Here is a 20,036-nt window from a genome sequence, read left to right as displayed (position 1 = left end):
CAGATGCTGAGACGCCCATCGTGGCCGCCCTCTGTGTGCTTGGGAAGGACTGAGACCGGGTGCCATTCCGGGTGACAGGATCCCCAGTACAGGGACGGAGATGGGAAAGGGCACCTGGGGTTTGAGGGCCAGTATTCGCCCAGGGTGCGGGAACTGAGTTAGAATCCCTGATATGAGCCGGCAGTAGCGGGGCTGGAAAGGTGGGCGGTGCTTGTGATCCATCGCAGCGGGACTTGCTCCTGGGAGACTTCGGCTGTGTGATTCAGAAAGGTCGAGTGGAGAGAAGGGGCACAGATGGAGGCAGGGACGCTTTGTCTTCAGCCTTCTGAATGGAGATGGTGGAGAGAGGAGAAGCGGGGGATGTATTAGGGGACAACTCAGGCAACAAAATAGGGGAGCTGAGCCCCAGCTTTCTGTCTTAAGTAACTGGGTACGTGGGATGGCATTAACCAAGCCAGGGAACTTGGGACAAAGCAAGTTCAATTTTAGCCTAGAATCCCCTCTGCCTTTGATGGTGACAGTGGGTGACATTGTTCCCCTGTCTCACAGGCCTAGTGTCTGTGAGAAACCCCTTTAAGCCACTCCAGGCCTGGCCTCACTAATGAGCTGCCATGGTGGGAAAGACCCATCCCTCTCCCTCCTCCTCTCTCTGTTCCTATTGCCTCCGCTCCAGACCCTCCACTTCCCTGCCCATCCCTGCCTGGAGGAGGGACCTATGTCTGCCTCTTCCCCTCCTGCCTTTACTTTCTGGGCTGCAGGAGAAGGATCAAAGTGAAAAGGTGAAAGTGGCCGCCCCCAACCCCAGGCCAGAGCTCAGAGGTGCCCCGTCCCTCCTTCCTGGACATAGTGTCTTCTAGAAGCAGGGACAGGCTGTCTTCACTGGATCTGGTGTGTTCAAAGCTAGCAGGGGCCTTGCCAGCACCTTTCTCACACCCTTCGGAAAATGCAGCCAAGTGCCACTTTTGAAGCCCACCCCACCCAATGTGGGAGCCCCCAGGAACCCCTGTCACAAGCCTGGAAAACCGTGCTCAGGGTTGGGGGCGGGAGCAGTTGTCCTTCCCTGAGCACATTCTCCAAAAGTTGTGGCCTTTCTGACAGGTGCAGAGAGTCAGGGGATGGGGGCTGCTCGTGTTCTCCCTGAAAAGACTCTCAGCCAGACCCCAGGCCCCTGAAAGCAGCTCCGCCTGGCGCATGTCTGTGGCCTTCCCCTGTGTTTCAGCCTGTGCTGGCTTCCGGGCCCTCCCAGCATGACATGTCGGCTTCCCAGCCACCTCTGGCCAAGCCCCTGGACCAAGAGAGGCGGGATGATCCTGACATGCTCACCATGGCTGGGGACATCAGCCGGGGCAGGCTGCAGGGAAGCCCTGCTCTAGAGACTGCTCTGTGTCCCCTGGTGGGTCAGAGGCCCTGTGGCTCACCCAGACAAGCGGGGGAAGCTGGTCTGGGCCACATCTGTCCACTCAGAACTTCCTCCCCTTCTTCCATGCCCTCACCTCCAGCTTTCACTCCCCAGCCCTCACAGACCACATCTCCTTCCCTGGATGGTGGGTGGGCAATTGGAGAGGGCAGGGTGCACAGGATGACCCCCTTCCCCTGTGGGTCAGAAGACAGAACCCAGAAAATGTGGCCAGGCCAGCCCCTCACCCTCAGGCCCACATGGGATTCTTGTGCCCTTCAGGTGGGGCTGTCCCCAGGGAGCCCCCTGGGCAGCAGACACCTGCCCATTCCTCAGTCCTTGCTGGGAACTCCCAGGAGCAGTGGCACCCCCTGCGAGAGTGGCTGGGGCAACTGGAGGCTGCAGTGATGGAGCTCAGAGAACAGGTACCATGGAGACAGGGCTGGTTTGCATTGGGTAGGGAGGGCTTCTCATAGTGGGAGGGAGAGAAGGAGTTAGGCTTGGAGGGGGGAGCCTAAAATAGAGCTCTTATCTGAACAATTCTTTCTTTCTTTCTTTCTTTCTTTCTTTCTTTCTTTCTTTCTTTCTTTCTTTCTTCCTTTCTTCTTTCCTTCCTTCCTTTCTTTTTTTTCTTTCTTTCTTTTCCTTCCTTCCTTCCTTCCATCCTTCTCTCTTTCTCTTTTTTTTTTTTGAGATGGAGTCACCATGTGTCACCCAGGCTGGAGTGCAGTGGCACAATCTCAGCTCCCTGCAACCTCTGCCTCCTGGGTTCAAGTGATTCTTATGCTTCAGCCTCCTGAGTAGTTGGGACTACAAGTGTGCACCACCATGCCCGGCTAATTTTTGTGTTTTTAGTAGAGATAGGATTTCACCACGTTGGCCAGGCTGGTCTCGAACTCCTGACCTTAGGTGATCTGCCCGCCTCAGCCTCTCCAAGTGCTGGGATTACAGGTGTGAGCCACCAGGCCTGGCCAGAACAATTCTTAACATTGATTCTTTCATGCAAATGAAGAACCTCCAGGCTATTTGTTTTGTCAGTTCGTGTTTCGTACTGCTCCATGTATTTGGGGAATGTTATGGAATGCATTCTATATAAGGCATCATCAAAAATATTTTGGATGGGTAAAGATGTCTTTAATTCTTGGGGCAAGGGTTGGGTCCCCATTTTGTCCAAAGGAGAGATTGGGGCCCGTGCCCCCCTGAGAATGGTGATCATTCGAGCTGGATGCTGACCGAGGGGGACCCATCTCTGCTCTGGAATTGGTGAACTTCTTTCTCATCCTGCCTCATTTTCACACCCCTCATCTCTACTGGAGATGGTGGGGGAAGCTGAGCCAGTGCCTGCTATTCCATCTCCTTCCTCCAGAATAAGGACCTGCAGACGAGGGTGAGGCAGCTGGAGTCCTGTGAGTGCCACCCTGCATCTCCCCAGTGCTGGGGGCTGGGGCGTGCCTGGCCCGAGGGGGCACACTGGGAGCCTGACGCCTGCACAGCCTGCATCTGCCAGGATGGGGCCGCTCGCTGTGGCCCCCAAGCACACCTGCCCCATTGCAGGGGTAAGTGCCACCCTATCCGCCCACTGGGGCCACCTAAAGACCTGCAGATGGCATGGGGTGCTTGAGTGACACTGCTGTCTCCTCAGGCTGCAGCCAAAATGGCCAGACCTACGGCAACGGGGAGACCTTCTCCCCAGATGCCTGCACCACCTGCCGCTGTCTGGTAAGCTCCCAGGACCCACCTGGATATCCCTCACCTGTCTGCCTCTCTTCAGCTACCTGTCACTGCAGCGTGGCACTCAAGATGTCGCATAATGGGCTCTGCCTGCCACTCCCACACCTTGCCACGGTGGCTTTCAGTTGATTCCGAGTAGGAAAAGGAGCTCAATGCCCACGGACACTGGGGGGTCCCCAAGCCACTCAATTCAGACCTGGCCAACAGTGGCATGGAGGGCAGAGAATGTATTAGGTTGGTGCAAAAGTAATTGCGGTTTTTGACATGACTTTTAATGGCAAAAACCGCAATTACTTTTGCACCAACTTAATAGTTGCTTGTCCTCCTATATCACCTCCCACTCTTCCACTGCCCATCTTCTACTTCGGAACCCCCTGGCCTGCCTATTCTCCCTCACCAGGTGCCACATCCACCTTCCCCCAGTCTTTCCTTCCTCCTTCCTCCCTGAGAAAGTCTTCGTTCTTCTTCCTAGGATCTCCCCTCTCTGGGGAATGTGCTGGCACCTGGAAGAGATGGTTTCCTAGGGTTAAGAGCATCAGGAGACGATGGGAGTGGGGGCGGGATGTCTCTTTTCTGCCTTTACACAGAGGGTAGCCCACATCCACAGAGCCAACTCATCCTCTTGCCCCTATGACATGTCCCAGCCTGGGCTGAGGTTTTACTTCCAGAGGCCCTGCCCTCCAGGGCTCTGATGTCTGTGCAGCCACCTCAGTCTGCTCCCACAGGAAGGTACCATCACTTGCAACCAGAAGCCATGCCCAAGAGGACCCTGCCCTGAGCCAGGAGCATGCTGCCCGCACTGTGAGCCAGGTCAGCCTCCTGCCAGCCTCAGCCCCACCTCCTGCATGCCTTCTCTGGCCCACAGACACAGCCTGCCACCTCAGTGAGTCTGGGACATGCCCAGGGGTGCCTACCCACTCACTCTGACAGTGGCCAGGGGAGTGCAGAACCCATGCGCAAATCAGCAAATACTGGCTCTGGCCGGGGACTGAGCCAGAGACCATGGGGAAACAGGCACAAAATCTTTTTCCTGCCCTCAGGGAGCCTCCAATCTAGTTGAGAAGATAAGTTCATAGCCAAGCTACCACAAGATTGAAGACCCAATGAGCAGATTAAGAGGAGGTGTAGAAGGCAGTGCAGTGTGTATTTTGCCAGAGGAGGGCGAGGAGGCAGGGGAAGCCCGTCAAGGCTGGGCAGTCAGGGGGCCTTTACAGACAATGGGTCCTTTGAGCTGGGTCTTCATGGGAAAGTGGGGTTTCACCTGAAGGAGAAGGAGTACGTGAGGTTCCTCTGGGCACAAGGACAGGGTGGAGAGAGGTGGGTTGCAGGAAGTCCATGTGGGAAGGCCAGTGGGAACAGGCTGCTGTAAGCCATGCAATTAGGACTTTTTTCTATGGGCAGTGGGGGGTATTGAAGGCTGAAGCAGCGTGTGGCATGGTCAAGGGGGCGCTTGAGGAATATTCACCTGGTGAGGGCTAGATGCAGACAGAGGCGTCGGGGCTGTGACAGCAGTTGTCTAGGCATGGAGCCAGGGATGGCAGTGGGCTGGAGAAAGGGGCACGTTTCTAAAGGACGGGCAGGAGCCGATGACTGGCTGGGTCCCCTGGAATAGTGGAGGCTGAGCTTGGGACACTAGGATAGCAGTGGTGCTGGGGACATGAAGAGAGCTGGGAGGAAGAGGAGGTCATGGCTATGCAGGGGGGTGTTACTGGCTCATAAGGTGATAGTGTTGCCAGATTTAGTAAATGAAAGTCTAGAATGCTTTGTTAAATCTTAATTTCAATAAACGGCATGTAAGTTTTTAGTATAGGTATATCCTATGCAATATTTGGGACATTCTTATACTAAAATTGATGTCTTATTCTTCTGAAGTTCAAATTTTACTGGGCATCCTATATTTTATCTGGAAGCCCCTCCAAGAGAGGAGTCTCAGTTGATAGTAAGAAAGGTAGGACAAGGACTCAGACCAGTTGGGTCTGGAAATGCAGCCTGGAGTGTTGGCTGGAGATGAGGACTAAAATCTTGGGGGTTGATGGATCTCAAAGAAAAGACACACAAAGAAAAGACCCCGAACGCCCCCCCCCACACACACACACACACTCTTCAGGGCACGTGGTGCCTCAGGGCCACTGCTAGCCTATATGATATCTTTGGTGAAATTTTAAAAGGCACCCTTTCCTCAAGACACTACTTCCATCTGTTGTAAAATAATGGAACCATGCTGATGATGTGCCTGTCGGACACTTTACTGCCATCTGCTGGAAAGGGGTAGTAAATATCAAAGTCTCTGATGTCTGTCACGTGAATGGTGCCCCTTTAATGTGGCACCCAGTCCTTTGGGTCTCTTACTTGGGGGTCTGGGCCTGGTTTTCTGGGCTGCCCCGGGGCCACGGGGTTGGGGAAACATGGCATCCAGAGCCCTGTGTCATCTGCACCTGCCAGGTAAAGGAATCAGCCACCACCCACATCCCTGCTGCTGGGCAGACTGCCAGCCTGGCCATGCCAAACCCAAATGTGGGGGCTAGGCAGGGCTGCTACTGCCACTGCCCAGGCATCAGGGCTGAAGCCTGCTAGGCCTGCAGAGTAAGCCAGCTCTGGCAAAGGAGAGGGATGGAGCAGGAAGGGACAAGGAGGGAGAGCAGGAGAGAGAGAAAGAGGGAGGATGGTGGGGGAAGGGAGGGCTGGCTCAGTGTCTGCCCTGCAGGCAGGAGCCATGCAGTGCCAGGGGCCCTCGTGTTCAGAGCTCAACTGCTTGGAGAGCTGCACCCCACCTGGGGAGTGCTGCCCTATCTGCCAGCCCAGTGACCTCCTGCCCTGCCCCGCCATCCCTTCAACCCCAAGGGTCCAGTACCTACTTGGGGTCATACCTTACCTCAAGTGATGTCCACCCACCCTGCTCCCTGGTGACCCACTTGTCATCCTGCCAACCTTCCCAGGCTGTGATTATGAGGGGCAGCTTTATGAGGAGGGGGGCACCTTCCTGTCCAGCTCCAACCCTTGTCTGCAGTGCACCTGCCTGGTGAGTCCACCTGTCCCCTCTGCCCAGGCCCTGCTCCTCCCTGGATACCTGCCCTGCCCTGGGCCCTACCTGCCACTCCTCCAGCCCCCTCACATGCCTCCCGAGAGGTGGAGCCAGCTAGGTTCTCCCTCCATCCCTGCCCTGTGCCACCCTCCTCCGAGGGTGCCCAACACCCGCCCACCCAGCCCTCTGCAGGAGCCAGACCTGAAGCCTCACAGCCACTGGTGCTTTACAGAGGAGCCGAGTTCACTGCATGCCCCTGAAGTGCCCGCCCAGCCCCTGCCCAGAGCCAGTGCTGAGGCCTGGGCACTGCTGCCCAACCTGCCAAGGTGAGAGCCCCTGGCCCCTCCCTGGTAGAGCTACAGGTAGGTTGTCGTGCCATTTCTTGAATTCCAGAGCCCACCTTGCCGGCCTCCGGTGGGTTTGGTCCATGGGGGAGATGGAATGCCTGAGCTCAAATTCTGCCATTGTCACCTAGTGCTTATGTGACTCTCTTCCTCAATTTCCCCATGTGTAAGGTGCAGATAATGATATTCCATGCCTCATAGTGCAGCTTAATAAATGTTTGCTTTCTACTTTGTGCTCCCCAATCATGAGACATGGGGTCAGCCCTCAGGGATGACCACTAGAGTGTGACACTGGGTCATACACTAATGCAAAATCTTGTAACAGCCAAGGGCAGGAATAGAAGCAGGCACCAGCTAGTGTGCGAATTCAGAGGAAGGAGACCGAAGCCAGCCTGGGCACAGGAGGGAAAGCGTCCTGGAGGCAGCTGGTCCCCAGGTGGCCCTTAAGGATAAAGAGCAGTTAGCTTGGTGAAGGGCTGAGGAAGGCAGTGAACCTTCTAGGAAGAGGGGAGAAATCAAGCACAGGCGTGGCCCTGACACGGAGGGTGAGTGTGCAATGTTGGCTGGGAAGGTGTGAGAGGTGATGAGGGGCCGGAGATAGGTGGGGCACATGGGTGTGGCTATGCTCTGTCCACGGAAGACCAGAAAGGGCGGGCTAAGGAACTGAGGCCTCACCCTGCCTGGGGCACTGGGAGCCACTGGGGAATCTTAGGCAGAGATCTGACCCCATCTAGTCTTGGCTCGGGAGAGAGCCCTCAGAGGGCATGTGGACGAGGAGGGTGGGCAGGCTGAGGCTGGGGTCCAGGCCAGCTCCCACCAGGCCTCCTTCTTCTCAACCCCTCAACCCTAGGCTGCACAGAAGGTGGCTCTCACTGGGAACATGGCCAAGAGTGGACAACACCTGGGGACCCCTGCCGAATCTGCCGGTGCCTGGTGAGTCCTGAGGCTGCTCCTGGTCTGTCCCCCTCCCTGCCCTCAGGCCCACTGTATTCATTTGTTCATTCCATGGAGTACTTCGCAGAGGTTTTGAGAGGGGACCCAGTGGAGAAGACCTAGATGCTGTCTGCTGGGGGCTGTGCAGGCGGGGGCTGGGCAGAGCTCATCTGCGTGCCCAGCTCTGAGCCCAAGAGGTGCTCAGCCCGGGTTAGTGAATGAACTCAAGGAGCTCACAGGTTAGAGAAGGAGACCGGGCAGGATATGGCGAGCGGCAAAAGCTCCAGAGTAGGGGAATCACGGTTTGACCTGAGGCATCTAAAACTGTGCTGTCCAATTCACAGCCACTACTACCTGTGGCTACCGAGCACTTGACATGTGGCCAGGTTCAAAATGAGGTGTGCCATAAGTGTAAAATACATGCCAGATTTCAAAGACTTCCTATGAAATAGGGGAATGTAAAATAGTAATCCATTATATGTTGATTACATGTTGAAATAACAGTTTGGATACATTGGACCAAATGAAATATGTTGTTAAAATTAATTTCATCTGTTTTGTTTTACTTTTAAACATTTGTGAGGCTGAGCATGGTGGCTCATGACTGTGATCCCAGCACCTTGGGAGGCTGAGGCAGGAGGATCACTTGAGCCCAAGAGTTTGAGATCAGCCTGGGCAACATAGCAAGACTTTGTCTCAAAAAATTAAAAAACATTAACATTTGCTGGAGCACTTAAAATGACATAAGTGGTTAACATTGTATTTCTACCGGGCAGCACAGATCTAGAACATCTTCATGGGAGGGGTGGTGTTTACTTAGGCCTCAAAGGGTAAGTAGGATTTGAGCAGGGAAAAAGAGGGGAACGTACCCCAGATATAAGGAATAGCCTGGGGGAGGTAGGGACATGTAAGCCGTGAAGGCCAGGTGGGGGCACCTGAGGAGGGCTGTGTTTCATGGGAGCTTCCTGACAGCTTGCTGAGGACTAAGGACTCTGTGCGAAAGCTACAGGGCACCCAACCCCACTGCAATTGTTACAGGAAAGGGGTCCCAATCCAGACCCCAAAAGAGGGTTCTTGGATCTCGCGCAAGAAAGAATTCAGGGCAAGTCCATAGAGTAAGGTGAAAGCAAGTTTATGTATTTTTTTTTTTTGAGGCGGAGTCTTGCTCTGTCATCCAGGCTGGAGTGCAGTGGCGTGATCTTGGCTCACTGCAAGCTCCGCCTTCCAGGTTCACGCCATTCTCCTGCCTCCGTATCCCGAGTAGCTGGGACTACAGGAGCCCGCCAACACGCCTGGCTAATTTTTTGTATTTTTAGTAGAGACAGGGTTTCACTGTGTTAGCCAGGATGGTCTCGATCTCCTGACCTCGTGATCCGCCCCCCTCTGCCTCCCACAGTGCTGGGATTACAGGCGTGAGCCACCACGCCCAGCCGAAAGCAGTTTATTAAGAAGGTAGAGGAATAAAAGAATGGCTACTCCATAGACAGAGCAGCCCTGAGGGCTGCTGGTTGCCCATTTTTATGGTTATTTCTTGATGATATGCTAAAAAAGGAGTGGATTATTCATGCCTCCCCTTTTTAGACCATATAGGGTAACTTCCTGACATTGCCATGGCATTTGTAAACTATCATGGCCCTGGTGGGAGTATAGCAGTGAGGACGACCAGAGGTCACTCTCGTCGCCATCTTGGTTTTGGTGGCATTTAGCTGGCTTCTTTACTGCAACCTGTGTTATCAGCAAGGTCTTTATGACCTATATCTTGTGCTGACCTCCTATCTCATCCTGTGACTTAGAATGCCTAACCATCTGGGAATGCAGCCCAGTAGGTCTCAGCCTCATTTTTATCCAGCTCCTATTTAAGATGGAGTTGCTCTGGTTCAAATGCCTCTGACATTTTCCCTCTCCCTTTTATAAGAGAACCCTTGATCCTAAGGGGTGCAGAGGGACAAAAATCCATCTTTTGTAATTTCTTCAGGCTGAATAGGGGCAATGATATTCCTGCCTAACTGTTAGGGTCTCTCTCTCTTGTGTTCAGGGTACAGAGGTGCTTAATCAGAAAGCATCAGCATGGCGAGGGCCATTCATAACTCTGAGTTCCAACAAAAGTTGATATCTGGAAGATTAATAAAAGTTTAATTTAAGAAAACATTGAGTAAGCTTATCCTTATTCCTACCCAAAGAGTACAACAGAAATATATTCCACAAGAGTAAAGCAAAATCAGTAAAATTATCTCAAGTAAATTAAATCAGAAGGCTTTCCATGAACTGGGCAACTGTTGGAACCAAGCTGTTATGGGGTTGCTAGATGATTCCAGTACATGCCCAGAATTAGAATATTGACTCCAGATTTTTACATAACCTGTCCTTTTTGTTTCTTTTGAGCAGCAGCCAGAGATCTCTGGTTGGGTCACAGGAGCAAGCAGTCAGTCTAAATTGCAAAAACTTAAAAACAACTGCTGAGACTAGAATTTAATAACAAGTATACCATAGTTCTTAAAATATAATATTTCTGTCTCTAGTTTCCCATTTTTACTAAAGACTAATCATGGTAACACTGACTTGCTTTATTATATTTGGCCTGATTATTTGTATAAAGTGCCGCAAGAATAATAATTTTTTATATAAGCTCTTTGAAATTGGCTTTGATGGAACTCTGTTTCATAAAGAATCTCAGATAAGATTTTTTTTTGAGCCAAGCCTTGCCATGGGTTTGTGCCCTCAAATACCTATGAGTTGAGTAAATTCCTCTCCTTTTGAGGTTCCAAGATAACTTGGGGCTCCTGGGCCTGTTAGAAAGTGACATTCTTTACTTACCACAGGTCAGAAACCCTGTACAGAGACTGTGTAGGCAAGGTATGAGGCTGGTTTCTCCAAGGGGCATTTATTGGCTCTACAAGTCAAATTTGATTCCTTAAGGGAAAGTATGCCATTCCAGTCGAAGCCTTGGTAAAATAGCCAGTTTCTCCAATTGTGTCCTGTTACAAAAGAAAACAGATTCTTATTGCACTCATGCAAATAGCTATATTGCCATAAATTAAGAATACTCACAAATAGTTTCCAAATTCTGGATAAATTAGGTAGAGAGAAATAAATATGCTCCAATTTTGTTCACAGGAGTGTACTTTACTCAATTGCCAAAAGCTGTAAATAGCTCAGAAAAAGTGTCCTTGACTATGAAAAACAAAACAAAGGATCAGCAATGTTTTGAGCAAAAAGTCAAATAGATAATGTCAGAGTCCATGCAGTTAACTTCTGTTTGATACTCATGAACATTTCAGCTCAGCTCTCTGAGTTCTGAAAGTTTTTTCTTCTATTCTGATGTCACAATCTCCAAAGTTATCAGAAAACCTGCATTTAAGAGCACCTGTTGAAGTCCTATAGTTGGTTATAAAACCACCTTTTAAAGAGGGTTAAAACAAGACAACAATTGTTTGTGGATGGCAAAAAGTTTTAGGACAGCCGCTATTAAAGCCACAATTGATAAGGAAATTTGGTTACTCTTGTGGCATATAATAATTTCACATAACAATTATAATTATTAATAACATACACTAAGTCATATCAGCATTATAGGAGTTTCTTATAATTTTGGAACACATACCAGTAACACATTTATACAAATACAGCCCAAAGAAAACCAAATACCATTTCATATTTGACAATACTTCCCATATGACTTTTATACCAAATAAGCCAAATGTCACTGTTGCATGGGTGCATTATTGATGTCAAACCCAATTCTTAATAAAACCTTATAGACAAATATATTTCTTAATCAGTTTATGGTAAGATTTTTATAAATGTTTTATAACCCTTTACAAATTTTTGTTAAAGAGCAGATTACAAGCAGGTTTTGCTTTAAGAAAAACCTGTTGTACTTTTATTCCAATGCTCAATTTACAGAAAAACTGAATAATACCCCTTTAACTTTAACCAATATGTTCACACACAATTTCTTTTACAAGATTAATTTTTCACAAACCTTCCACAACTTGCTCAAACCTTCAGCTTTATTCTATCTAACTTAAAACAATCCTTTAACTCTCTAAACTTAGGCTAGAAACCCACATTCCCATGACTTTTTATAATCTTTTACCAAAAGCACATTCTACTTTTCTTACATGCCTTGCATGTAGAACTGCTTTTTCAGTAGTCTCAATTACATGTTACAGTGTTAATCCTTAGCAACTTTTACTTTTGGTGAAAACCTTGGTAAGTTCAGGATTTTAACTATGTACTAGGTGTGGAGCCTAGCCTAGGACACACCAGGCAGAAGTGCAGAATAAGGTCTGACATTTTCCAGCACAGCTAGGGGGTGTGGCAAAATCCACATGTCCCAGGCCTTACCTAACTGTAAAGCAGGCAAGTTGTATAGTTAAGAGTCATAGTGGGGCTGGGTGCTGTGGTTCACACCTGTAATCCCTGCACTTTGGGAGGCCAAGGTGGGCAGATCACTTGAGGTCAGTGGTTTGAGACCAGCCTGGGCAACATGGTGAAACCCCATCTCTACTAAAAATACAAAAATTAGCTGGGCATGCTGGTGCATGCCTATACTTCCACCTACTCAGGAAGCTGAGGCAGGAGACTGGCTTGAACCCAGGAGGCAGAGGTTGCAGTGAGCCAAGATCGCACCATTGCACTCCAGCCTGGGTGAAAACAGTGAGACTGTCTCAAAAAAAAAAAGAAAAAAATAGTCACAGTGGCATTTTATGACACATTTAGGAGGCCTAACAACCTTTAAATTGTACAACATTTCTTGCATAAATTCCCTTTCATGAATTCTTTCATGACTCACACAGACAATCTACAATATGCTTGGGACTTTCTGACTTGTCCTAAACATTCCTCTTTTTAAACAACCAGTCATTTTACTTTAGGACAAGAGTTTACCACACAAGATCCTTTCTTATATAAAATCTCTTTGCTTTATAACCTTCTTTGCATAGCTAGGAGACATGGCTAATTCCACATGTCCCCAGGCCTTATCTAGAATCTAAAGCTCCAAAATAAATTGGATAATTTTCAAAAGTCAAAGAAGCAGGTTATGACCTTAAAGCATTTAGCAAACCTAATATCTGACCTGCATAATTTAGACCAAATGTCTACATTTTTGAAGATATTTTTATTTTATCAATAATCTTTAAAACTGTCCTTATTTCCCAAAGATTACTTAAGTCACATGAACTAAAAGGCATTAGACTTTTTACTTTTCTGACAAAATATTTAAGCTCTTATTAAACCAATTAGTTAAAGCTCTTTTCTATATAAACATCACACACACAACACATATAAATACACAGACGAAAGAAGATAAAGGACTCATCCTCTAAGTTGTGAGCTGAACCCTGAACCCAAGTCACCATTGTGATGGCAGAGACCAAGAGAAAGTACTGCCATGTGGTTACAAGGTCAAGTTCCCAAGGACATACAAGACGAGGGAAACCTTATCCAGTTATTTTTCAGGGACTTGCAGCAAAGTTTGTAACTGACAAGTTTGCTGGGCTGTCTTGCAAAGCAGGCTTACAGGTGTCCTAAGCCTGTGTTCTATTCTAAGGTACCTTTCTTTATGACAGAACAATACAGAAAGACACACAAAGCATACCAGATTCACTATAGCTTAAGACTAGCTCACACATTTTTCTTTTCCATTAATCAAAAGTTTGCAGAGGAAATAAACAGTGATTATTACTATTCATTCACCCAGCTTGCAGTGGAGGGCACAGGGGGACACATTGCCTGAGGCACAGTGGGAAAGGCAAAGTGCTCAGGGAGGCCAGAGAAAGACCCACCTATTGCTCAAAAGTTTGGGTAGCTGTGTATCGGTAGAGAAGGGAATTTTTTTTTTTTTTTGAGATGGAATCTTGCTCTGTCGCCAGGCTGGAGTGAAATGGCGCCATCTCAGCTCACTGCAACTTCTGCCTCCCGGTTTCAAGTGATTCTCCTGCCTCACCCTCCCAAGTAGCTGGGACTACAGGCGTGTGCCACCACGCCCAGCTAATTTTTGTATTTTTAGTAGAGACGGAGTTTCACCGTGTTGGCCAGGATGGTCTCAATCTCTTGACCTCGTGATCCACCCTCCTCGGCCTCCCAAAGTGCTGGGATTACAGGTGTGAGCCACCGCGACCGGCCATGGAGGGATCTTTTTTGGCAGTCCTATTAGCTCTTAAGTTTTCCCTTTTAGGGAGGAAAAAGCTCCGCATGTCCCATGATCCTGTACTTGCCTAATCCTGTCACCCATAGCCGTCAGCAAAGAGTACAAGGCAGATTAATCCCAAGAGAATAGCAGTTAACATCCCGTAGTGCCAAACCCATTCTTAACCGGGAGGGATTTTACCCAGAGGGGCCTCTAACCCTCTAAATATTAGAAGGGACTGTAACCCTCCCCAGTTGGGCCTCTATCCCAAGGTCCATCAAGCATCCTTGCCTTTTATTAAGAGAGGCCTCTAACTCCCCTAAGTTGGGCCTCTAACCCAATCCCATTATTTACCCGGGTATATGCACCCCACTTACCCACAGTCCGCCAGTCAGTGCTGCAGCCTATTTCCTTCTGGTCGGGGGGTTTCTTCAGTATTGTCCCTTCCATGGCTCACCAGAAAGATATTACCAGACCCCACCACTTACCAAAAATTAGCCTTTGGGTCGGGGGTTTCCACACTATCATCCCTTCAGTGGTCTCCAGAAAGATGTTACAGGAAAGGAGTCCTGATCCAGACCCCAAGAAAGGGTTCTTGGATGTTGCACAAGAAAAAATTCAGGGTGAGTCTATAAAGTGAAAGCAAGTTTATTAGAAAAGTAAAGGAGTAAAAGAATGGCTACTCCATAGACAGAGCAGCCCTGAGGGCTGCTGGTTGCCCATTTTTATGGTTATTTATTGATGATATGCTAAACAAGGGGTGGATTATTCATGATGCCCCCTTCTAGACCACATAGGGTAACTTCCTGACATTGCCATGGCATTTGTAAACTGTCTTGGCACTGATGGGAGTGTAGCAGTGAGGACGACCAGAGGTCACTCTCATTGCCATCTTGGTTTTGGTGGGTTTTGGCTGCAACCTGTTCTATCAGCAAGGTCTTTATGATCTGTATTTTGTGCCGACCTCTTTTGTCATCCTGTGACTTAGAATGCCTAACCATCTGGGAATACAGTCCAGTAGGTCTCAGCCTCATTTTACCTAGCCCCTATTCAAGATGGAGTTGCTTTGGTTCAAACACCTCTGACACAACCACGTCCTCCCTCTCCCCACCCATGAGAAGTCATTGGCTGCTCAGACCCTGATGGGGCTGGAGGCAGTGAGCCCAGTGATGTGGGTGTGAATTCAAGGCATGGGGTCTTTTGGGGTCAGGCCATGGGGTAGTGGCAGTAGCCACCATGCTAAGTACCAGCTTCTAGAGGTAGATGCCACACCAGACCCCTTGTTTCCTTTCATCCCACAACAAGCCTATGAGAACAGGACTATTTTTTCAGGTCCATTTTTTTTTCAGACGAGTAAACTGAGTCACAGAGAGCTTAAGTGACATGCTAGTTTATGTATCTGTATGAGTTTCCTGGGCTGCTGTAACAAAGTGCATAAGTGCATACTGGGTGTCTTGAACAACGTAAATATATTCTCTCACAGTTCTGGAGGCCAGAAGTGTGAGATCAAGGTGTGGGAGGGTTCCTTCTGGGACTGTGAGGAGGAATCTGCTCCAGCCTCTGCCCTCGCTTCTGGTGATTTGCTGGTGATCTCTGGCATTCCTTGGCTTCTGCAGCACCTGAACCTCTGCCTTCTCTTTTCCATACCGTTCTCCCTGTGTGTGTCTGTGTGTGAATTTCCCCTTTTTAGAAGGATATTGCCTGGAACAGTGGCTCACACCTGTAAACCCAGCACTTTGGGAGACCAAGACAGGTGGATCACCTGAGGCCAGGAGTTTGAGACCAGCCTGGCCAACATGGTGAAACCCCATCTCTACTAAAAATATAAAAAATTAGCTGGGCGTGGTGGTGCGTGCCTGTAATCCCAGCTACTTGGGAGGCTGAGGCAGGAGAATCGCTTGAACCCAGGAGGTGGAGGTTACAGTGAGCTGAGATCACACCATTGCATTCCAGCCTGGGCAACAAGAGCGAAACTCCATCTCAACCGGCAACCTGCAAACCTGCAACTTGTTTTATCAGCAAGTCTTTTTTATCATCTCAAAAAAAAAGATACTAGTTATATTGGATTAGGGACCCATCCTGCTCCAGTATGACCTCATCTTAACTAATTACATCTGCAATGACCCTGTTTCCAAATAGTGTAACAGGCTGAGGTGCTGGGGGTGAGGAGTTCAACATATGGATTTGGGGGCGGGGACACACAATTCAACCCATAAACACATCTAATAAGTGGATAGCTGGGATTCTAATGCCATTTCCACCTCTCAGTTGAGCCCTGTCGGCCCCTTCCCCTGTTCATTCTCCCCACCAGGAGGGTCACATCCAGTGCCGCCAGCGAGAATGTGCCAGCCTGTGTCCATACCCAGCCCGGCCCCTCCCAGGCACCTGCTGCCCTGTGTGCGATGGTGAGTCGGTGGGTAGGGCAGGGACCTGACCATGGTGGGCAACCTGGAGAAAACTGATGGGTGGCCCTGCTCGGGGGCCCATGAAGGCCAGGAGACGGCGGGGAGGGGCCCCTGAGGAACATCTTAGGCCCCCCTTCCCAACAGGCTGTTTCCTAAACGGGCGGGAGCACCGCAGCGGGGAGCCTGTGGGCTCAGGGGACCCCTGCTCGCACTGCCGCTGTGCTGTGAGTGTGGCTGCCTGGCGGGGAGGGCCTGGCTCCGGGGCCTGCCTCTGGCGTGCTGACCAGGCCCTGTTGGCAGAATGGGAGTGTCCAGTGTGAGCCTCTGCCCTGCCCGCCAGTGCCCTGCAGACACCCAGGCAGGATCCCTGGGCAGTGCTGCCCTGTCTGCGATGGTGAGTGGGGGCCGGGGTCTCTGCGGGAGGGGCAGGCCTTGGCTGTAGAGAGGCTGTAGGTGTGGGGGATTTGCTTCTCTTGGACCTAAGCCCCTTTTCCCCTGTTCCCAAAGTGAGTCCTCACCACACCTTCTCATGGCAAACTGGCACCATGCTGGGGCCTGCGCTTCTGTGGCATAGCTGTGGGGGGGCAGGGGGCTGCTGGCAGGGCGCCCTGGAGAACTCAGCTGGGTCTTCTTTGTCAGGGTGGGGGTTGGACACCTCAGGGTGACATGAAGCTTCCCCTCTGCCTCCAGCCCTATACCCCCACGCCCCTGTCATCCCATCCAGGCTGTGAGTACCAGGGACACCAGTATCAGAGCCAGGAGACCTTCAGACTCCAAGAGCGGGGCCTGTGTGTCCGCTGCTCCTGCCAGGTAGGCGGTCCCTCCGCTCACACCCAGATCTGCCTCATTCCTTCAGGGTGTCTCACCTGCTTCCCTCCTAGGCTGGCGAGGTCTCCTGTGAGGAGCAGGAGTGCCCAGTCACCCCCTGTGCCCTGCCTGCCTCTGGCCTCCAGCTCTGCCCAGGTGTGTGTGAGGGGGGAGGAGCAGCTGCTATGGGCGCTGCCTCTGAGGGCTGCAGAAGGAGGGTGCTCCTTCCCAGGACGGGGTACGGGTTGCTAAGTCCACTAGCCATTCTACAGTGTCAGTGGGGATGGCGAAGGTGGGGTCCCTGTGTCCTGGGAAGGACAGGGATGGGTGGGAGGTGTGCAGGCTGCCATGTGACAGCCCCCTTACTACAGCCTGTGAGCTGGATGGAGAGGAGTTTGCTGAGGGAGTCCAGTGGGAGCCTGATGGTCGGCCCTGCACCGCCTGCATCTGTCAAGATGGGGTACCCGAGTGCGGGGCTGTGCTCTGCCCCCCAGCCCCCTGCCAGCACCCCACCCAGCCCCCTGGTGAGTGCCTGGGCTGATCCTGGCTTTCTTCCCCTGCATTACCCAGCTCACCCTGACCAGCCTGCCCCACCCAGGTGCCTGCTGCCCCAGCTGTGACAGCTGCACTTACCACAGCCAAGTGTATGCCAATGGGCAGAACTTCACGGATGCAGACAGCCCTTGCCATGCCTGCCACTGTCAGGTAGCTGCCCAGCCTTGCTGCTGCCCTGCTGAGCCCCTCCTGGGCATGCCCCGATTGCTCTCTCCCCTGCTCTCTCGCAGGATGGAACTGTGACATGCTCCTTGGTTGACTGCCCTCCCACGACCTGTGCCAGGCCCCAGAGTGGACCAGGCCAGTGTTGCCCCAGGTGCCCAGGTATGTGGGCACTCACTGGGCCTGAGGGAATCAGGGCCCCAGAGGCTGCTGTCCCACAGCCCCATGGGCCTAACAGGTACCTTAGAAAGCAATGGCCTTCTGAATGGTTTCAGTCTTGTTTCAGAGCTTAGAACTCTCTGGAACTCACGGGGTGTGGGTGGGAGGGAGAGTAGAGAGATTTGTTTATTCCTGCCTGTACCTACACCACCCTCTCCTCCCATGCTCCATTTCCTCTTCTAGTAACTACTGCCCCCCCCACCACCACCACGCTAGGGCCCCCACCCCCCTACCCCCCAGGTAAACCCATGTATCTACCTGGATAACACAGGTTCATGAGCAGGCACTTGAGCCTGCCACGTAGGAGGCCGGGTGCTGGGATGCATGGGACACGTCCCTGCCCGCATAGAGAGTCTGTGTGAGGGCGTGTGTCAAACACAGGTACACACGTGTGTAAGCACTCCCCTTCTTCCCCTCAGAGACACACATCTGCCTGCAGGTGAATGACCCCCAATGCGCACACACACTCATGTGTGCTCACAACGATACACATGCCTGTGCACATGGCCACTTCCTCCTCTTTCCCCTCGAGTCACCTTCCAAGTGGGTACTTGCGTGGCGGCTCTGGACTCCAGGGCTGGAGGGACTGTCAGGCTTTGCCCTCATACCTGCCCCCACTGTCCACTGCCCAGACTGCATCCTGGATGAAGAGGTGTTTGTGGACGGCGAGAGCTTCTCCCACCCCCGAGACCCCTGCCAGGAGTGCCGATGCCAGGAAGGTCATGCCCACTGCCAGCCTCGCGCCTGCCCCAGGGCCCCCTGTGCCCATCCGCTGCCTGGGACCTGCTGCCCGAACGACTGCAGCGGTGAGGTGGGCGGGTCACGGCGGCCTTCTGGGATGGGATGGCGTGGCCCTCGGAAGGCAGCACGCCCTGGGGCAGTCGCCCTCTCCCAGGCTATAGCCGCTCCCTCCCCCAGGCTGTGCCTTTGGCGGGAAAGAGTACCCCAGCGGAGCGGACTTCCCCCACCCCTCTGACCCCTGCCGTCTGTGTCGCTGTCTGGTGAGTCTGCACCTGGGTGGGAGGAGCCCAGGGGAGTGGAGGCAGGACTTGCAGAGGCCAGGAGAGGCCCGCCCAGGTGGGAGGGGTGGGACCTGGTGGCACTGGGTGGGAGGGGTCTCCTCGGCCTCCCCCAACTAACCCACTGACCCGTGGTGCGTCTGTCGGTCCGTAGAGCGGCAACGTGCAGTGCCTGGCCCGCCGCTGCGCGCCGCTGCCCTGTCCAGAGCCTGTCCTGCTGCCGGGAGAGTGCTGCCCGCAGTGCCCAGGTAGGGGCCGCACCCCTCGGCTGCTCCTCACTGGGGGTCCCCTCGGAGGCCTGTTCCTGGGCCCCTTTGATGCGCTCTCTCGCCGCAGCCGCCCCAGCCTCCGCCGGCTGCCCACGGCCCGGCGCGGCCCCCGCCCGCCACCAGGAGTACTTCTCCCCGCCCGGCGATCCCTGCCGCCGCTGCCTCTGCCTCGACGGCTCCGTGTCCTGCCAGCGGCTGCCCTGCCCGCCCGCGCCCTGCGCGCACCCGCGCCAGGGGCCTTGCTGCCCCTCCTGCGACGGTAACGCCCTGGCGGTGCCCCTCCCGGCCACCCGCGTCCTGCCGCCCCGCCCCGGAGCGCCCTGCCCAGTCCCCTTCCTCCAGGCCCGCTCCGCCCACGTCGGGGATCTTGTTAGGAATGTAGTGTCCGGTCAGCACGGCCTGGGAGCCAGCCGGCACGGCCCTCCATCCCCCACGGCCCCAGCCCCCCACGACACCCATCCTCCACGGACCTCAGCCTCCACGGAGCCCACGGCCTCCCCGCCCTCACGGACCCCCAGCCCCCACGACCCCCAGCCCCCACGGCCCCCACGACACCCATCCTCCACGCCCCTCAATCCCACGACCACCAAGTCCCCACAACCCTCCAGTCCCCACGGCCCCCCAGCCCCTGCCCTTCTCCCCAGGCTGCCTGTACCAGGGGAAGGAGTTTGCCAGTGGGGAGCGCTTCCCATCGCCCACTGCTGCCTGCCACCTCTGCCTTTGCTGGGAGGGCAGCGTGAGCTGCGAGCCCAGGGCATGTGCCCCTGCACTGTGCCCCTTCCCTGCCAGGGGCGACTGCTGCCCTGACTGTGATGGTGAGGGTCATGGGATAGGGAGCTGCTGGGGTGGGATGCGGGGGACCAGAGGGCTGGGTCAGAATAATCTTTACTGCCCTAGGGTGGATCTAAAATATTTATTACAGTAAGAAAAAGCCCCGAGGCTGGGAGCCCTAGCTGAAGCCTGTGACCCCAACAATTTGGGAGGCTGAGGCAGGAGGATCGCTTGAGCCCAGGAGTTCAAGACCAGCCTGGGCAACATAGA

The 20,036-nt window shown here is 52.6% G+C and overlaps 1 protein-coding gene across 10 annotated transcripts in view; it reads left to right on the top strand.

Annotated features, from left to right (window-relative positions):
- KCP (kielin cysteine rich BMP regulator) overlaps positions 1–20,036 on the top strand; it is a 41,432-nt gene that overhangs the window by 1,914 nt on the left and 19,482 nt on the right. For 7 of the 10 annotated variants that reach the window (XM_016958135.4, XM_016958134.4, XM_016958133.4 and 4 more), the window contains exons 2-21: positions 1,679–1,821; positions 2,763–2,952; positions 3,039–3,115; positions 3,853–3,937; positions 6,064–6,146; positions 6,382–6,475; positions 7,344–7,426; positions 15,871–15,964; positions 16,109–16,188; positions 16,265–16,358; positions 16,689–16,774; positions 16,846–16,927; positions 17,143–17,295; positions 17,370–17,476; positions 17,557–17,650; positions 18,340–18,513; positions 18,626–18,708; positions 18,881–18,974; positions 19,063–19,254; positions 19,640–19,810. In XM_016958135.4, the coding sequence (XP_016813624.3) occupies positions 1,679–1,821; positions 2,763–2,952; positions 3,039–3,115; positions 3,853–3,937; positions 6,064–6,146; positions 6,382–6,475; positions 7,344–7,426; positions 15,871–15,964; positions 16,109–16,188; positions 16,265–16,358; positions 16,689–16,774; positions 16,846–16,927; positions 17,143–17,295; positions 17,370–17,476; positions 17,557–17,650; positions 18,340–18,513; positions 18,626–18,708; positions 18,881–18,974; positions 19,063–19,254; positions 19,640–19,810 (2,259 nt within the window). Of the gene's footprint in view, positions 1–1,678; positions 1,822–2,762; positions 2,953–3,038; positions 3,116–3,852; positions 3,938–6,063; positions 6,147–6,381; positions 6,476–7,343; positions 7,427–15,870; positions 15,965–16,107; positions 16,189–16,264; positions 16,359–16,654; positions 16,775–16,845; positions 16,928–17,142; positions 17,296–17,369; positions 17,477–17,556; positions 17,651–18,339; positions 18,514–18,625; positions 18,709–18,880; positions 18,975–19,062; positions 19,255–19,639; positions 19,811–20,036 lie in introns of those variants that run through there. The other 3 variants (XM_054656270.2, XM_054656272.2, XM_054656271.2) reach the window with 3 other exon arrangements.

Source organism: Pan troglodytes, chromosome 6, assembly GCF_028858775.2.
Source record: "Pan troglodytes isolate AG18354 chromosome 6, NHGRI_mPanTro3-v2.0_pri, whole genome shotgun sequence".
NCBI lineage: Eukaryota > Metazoa > Chordata > Mammalia > Primates > Hominidae > Pan > Pan troglodytes.
This window is presented reverse-complemented; position numbering and strand designations above follow the sequence as displayed.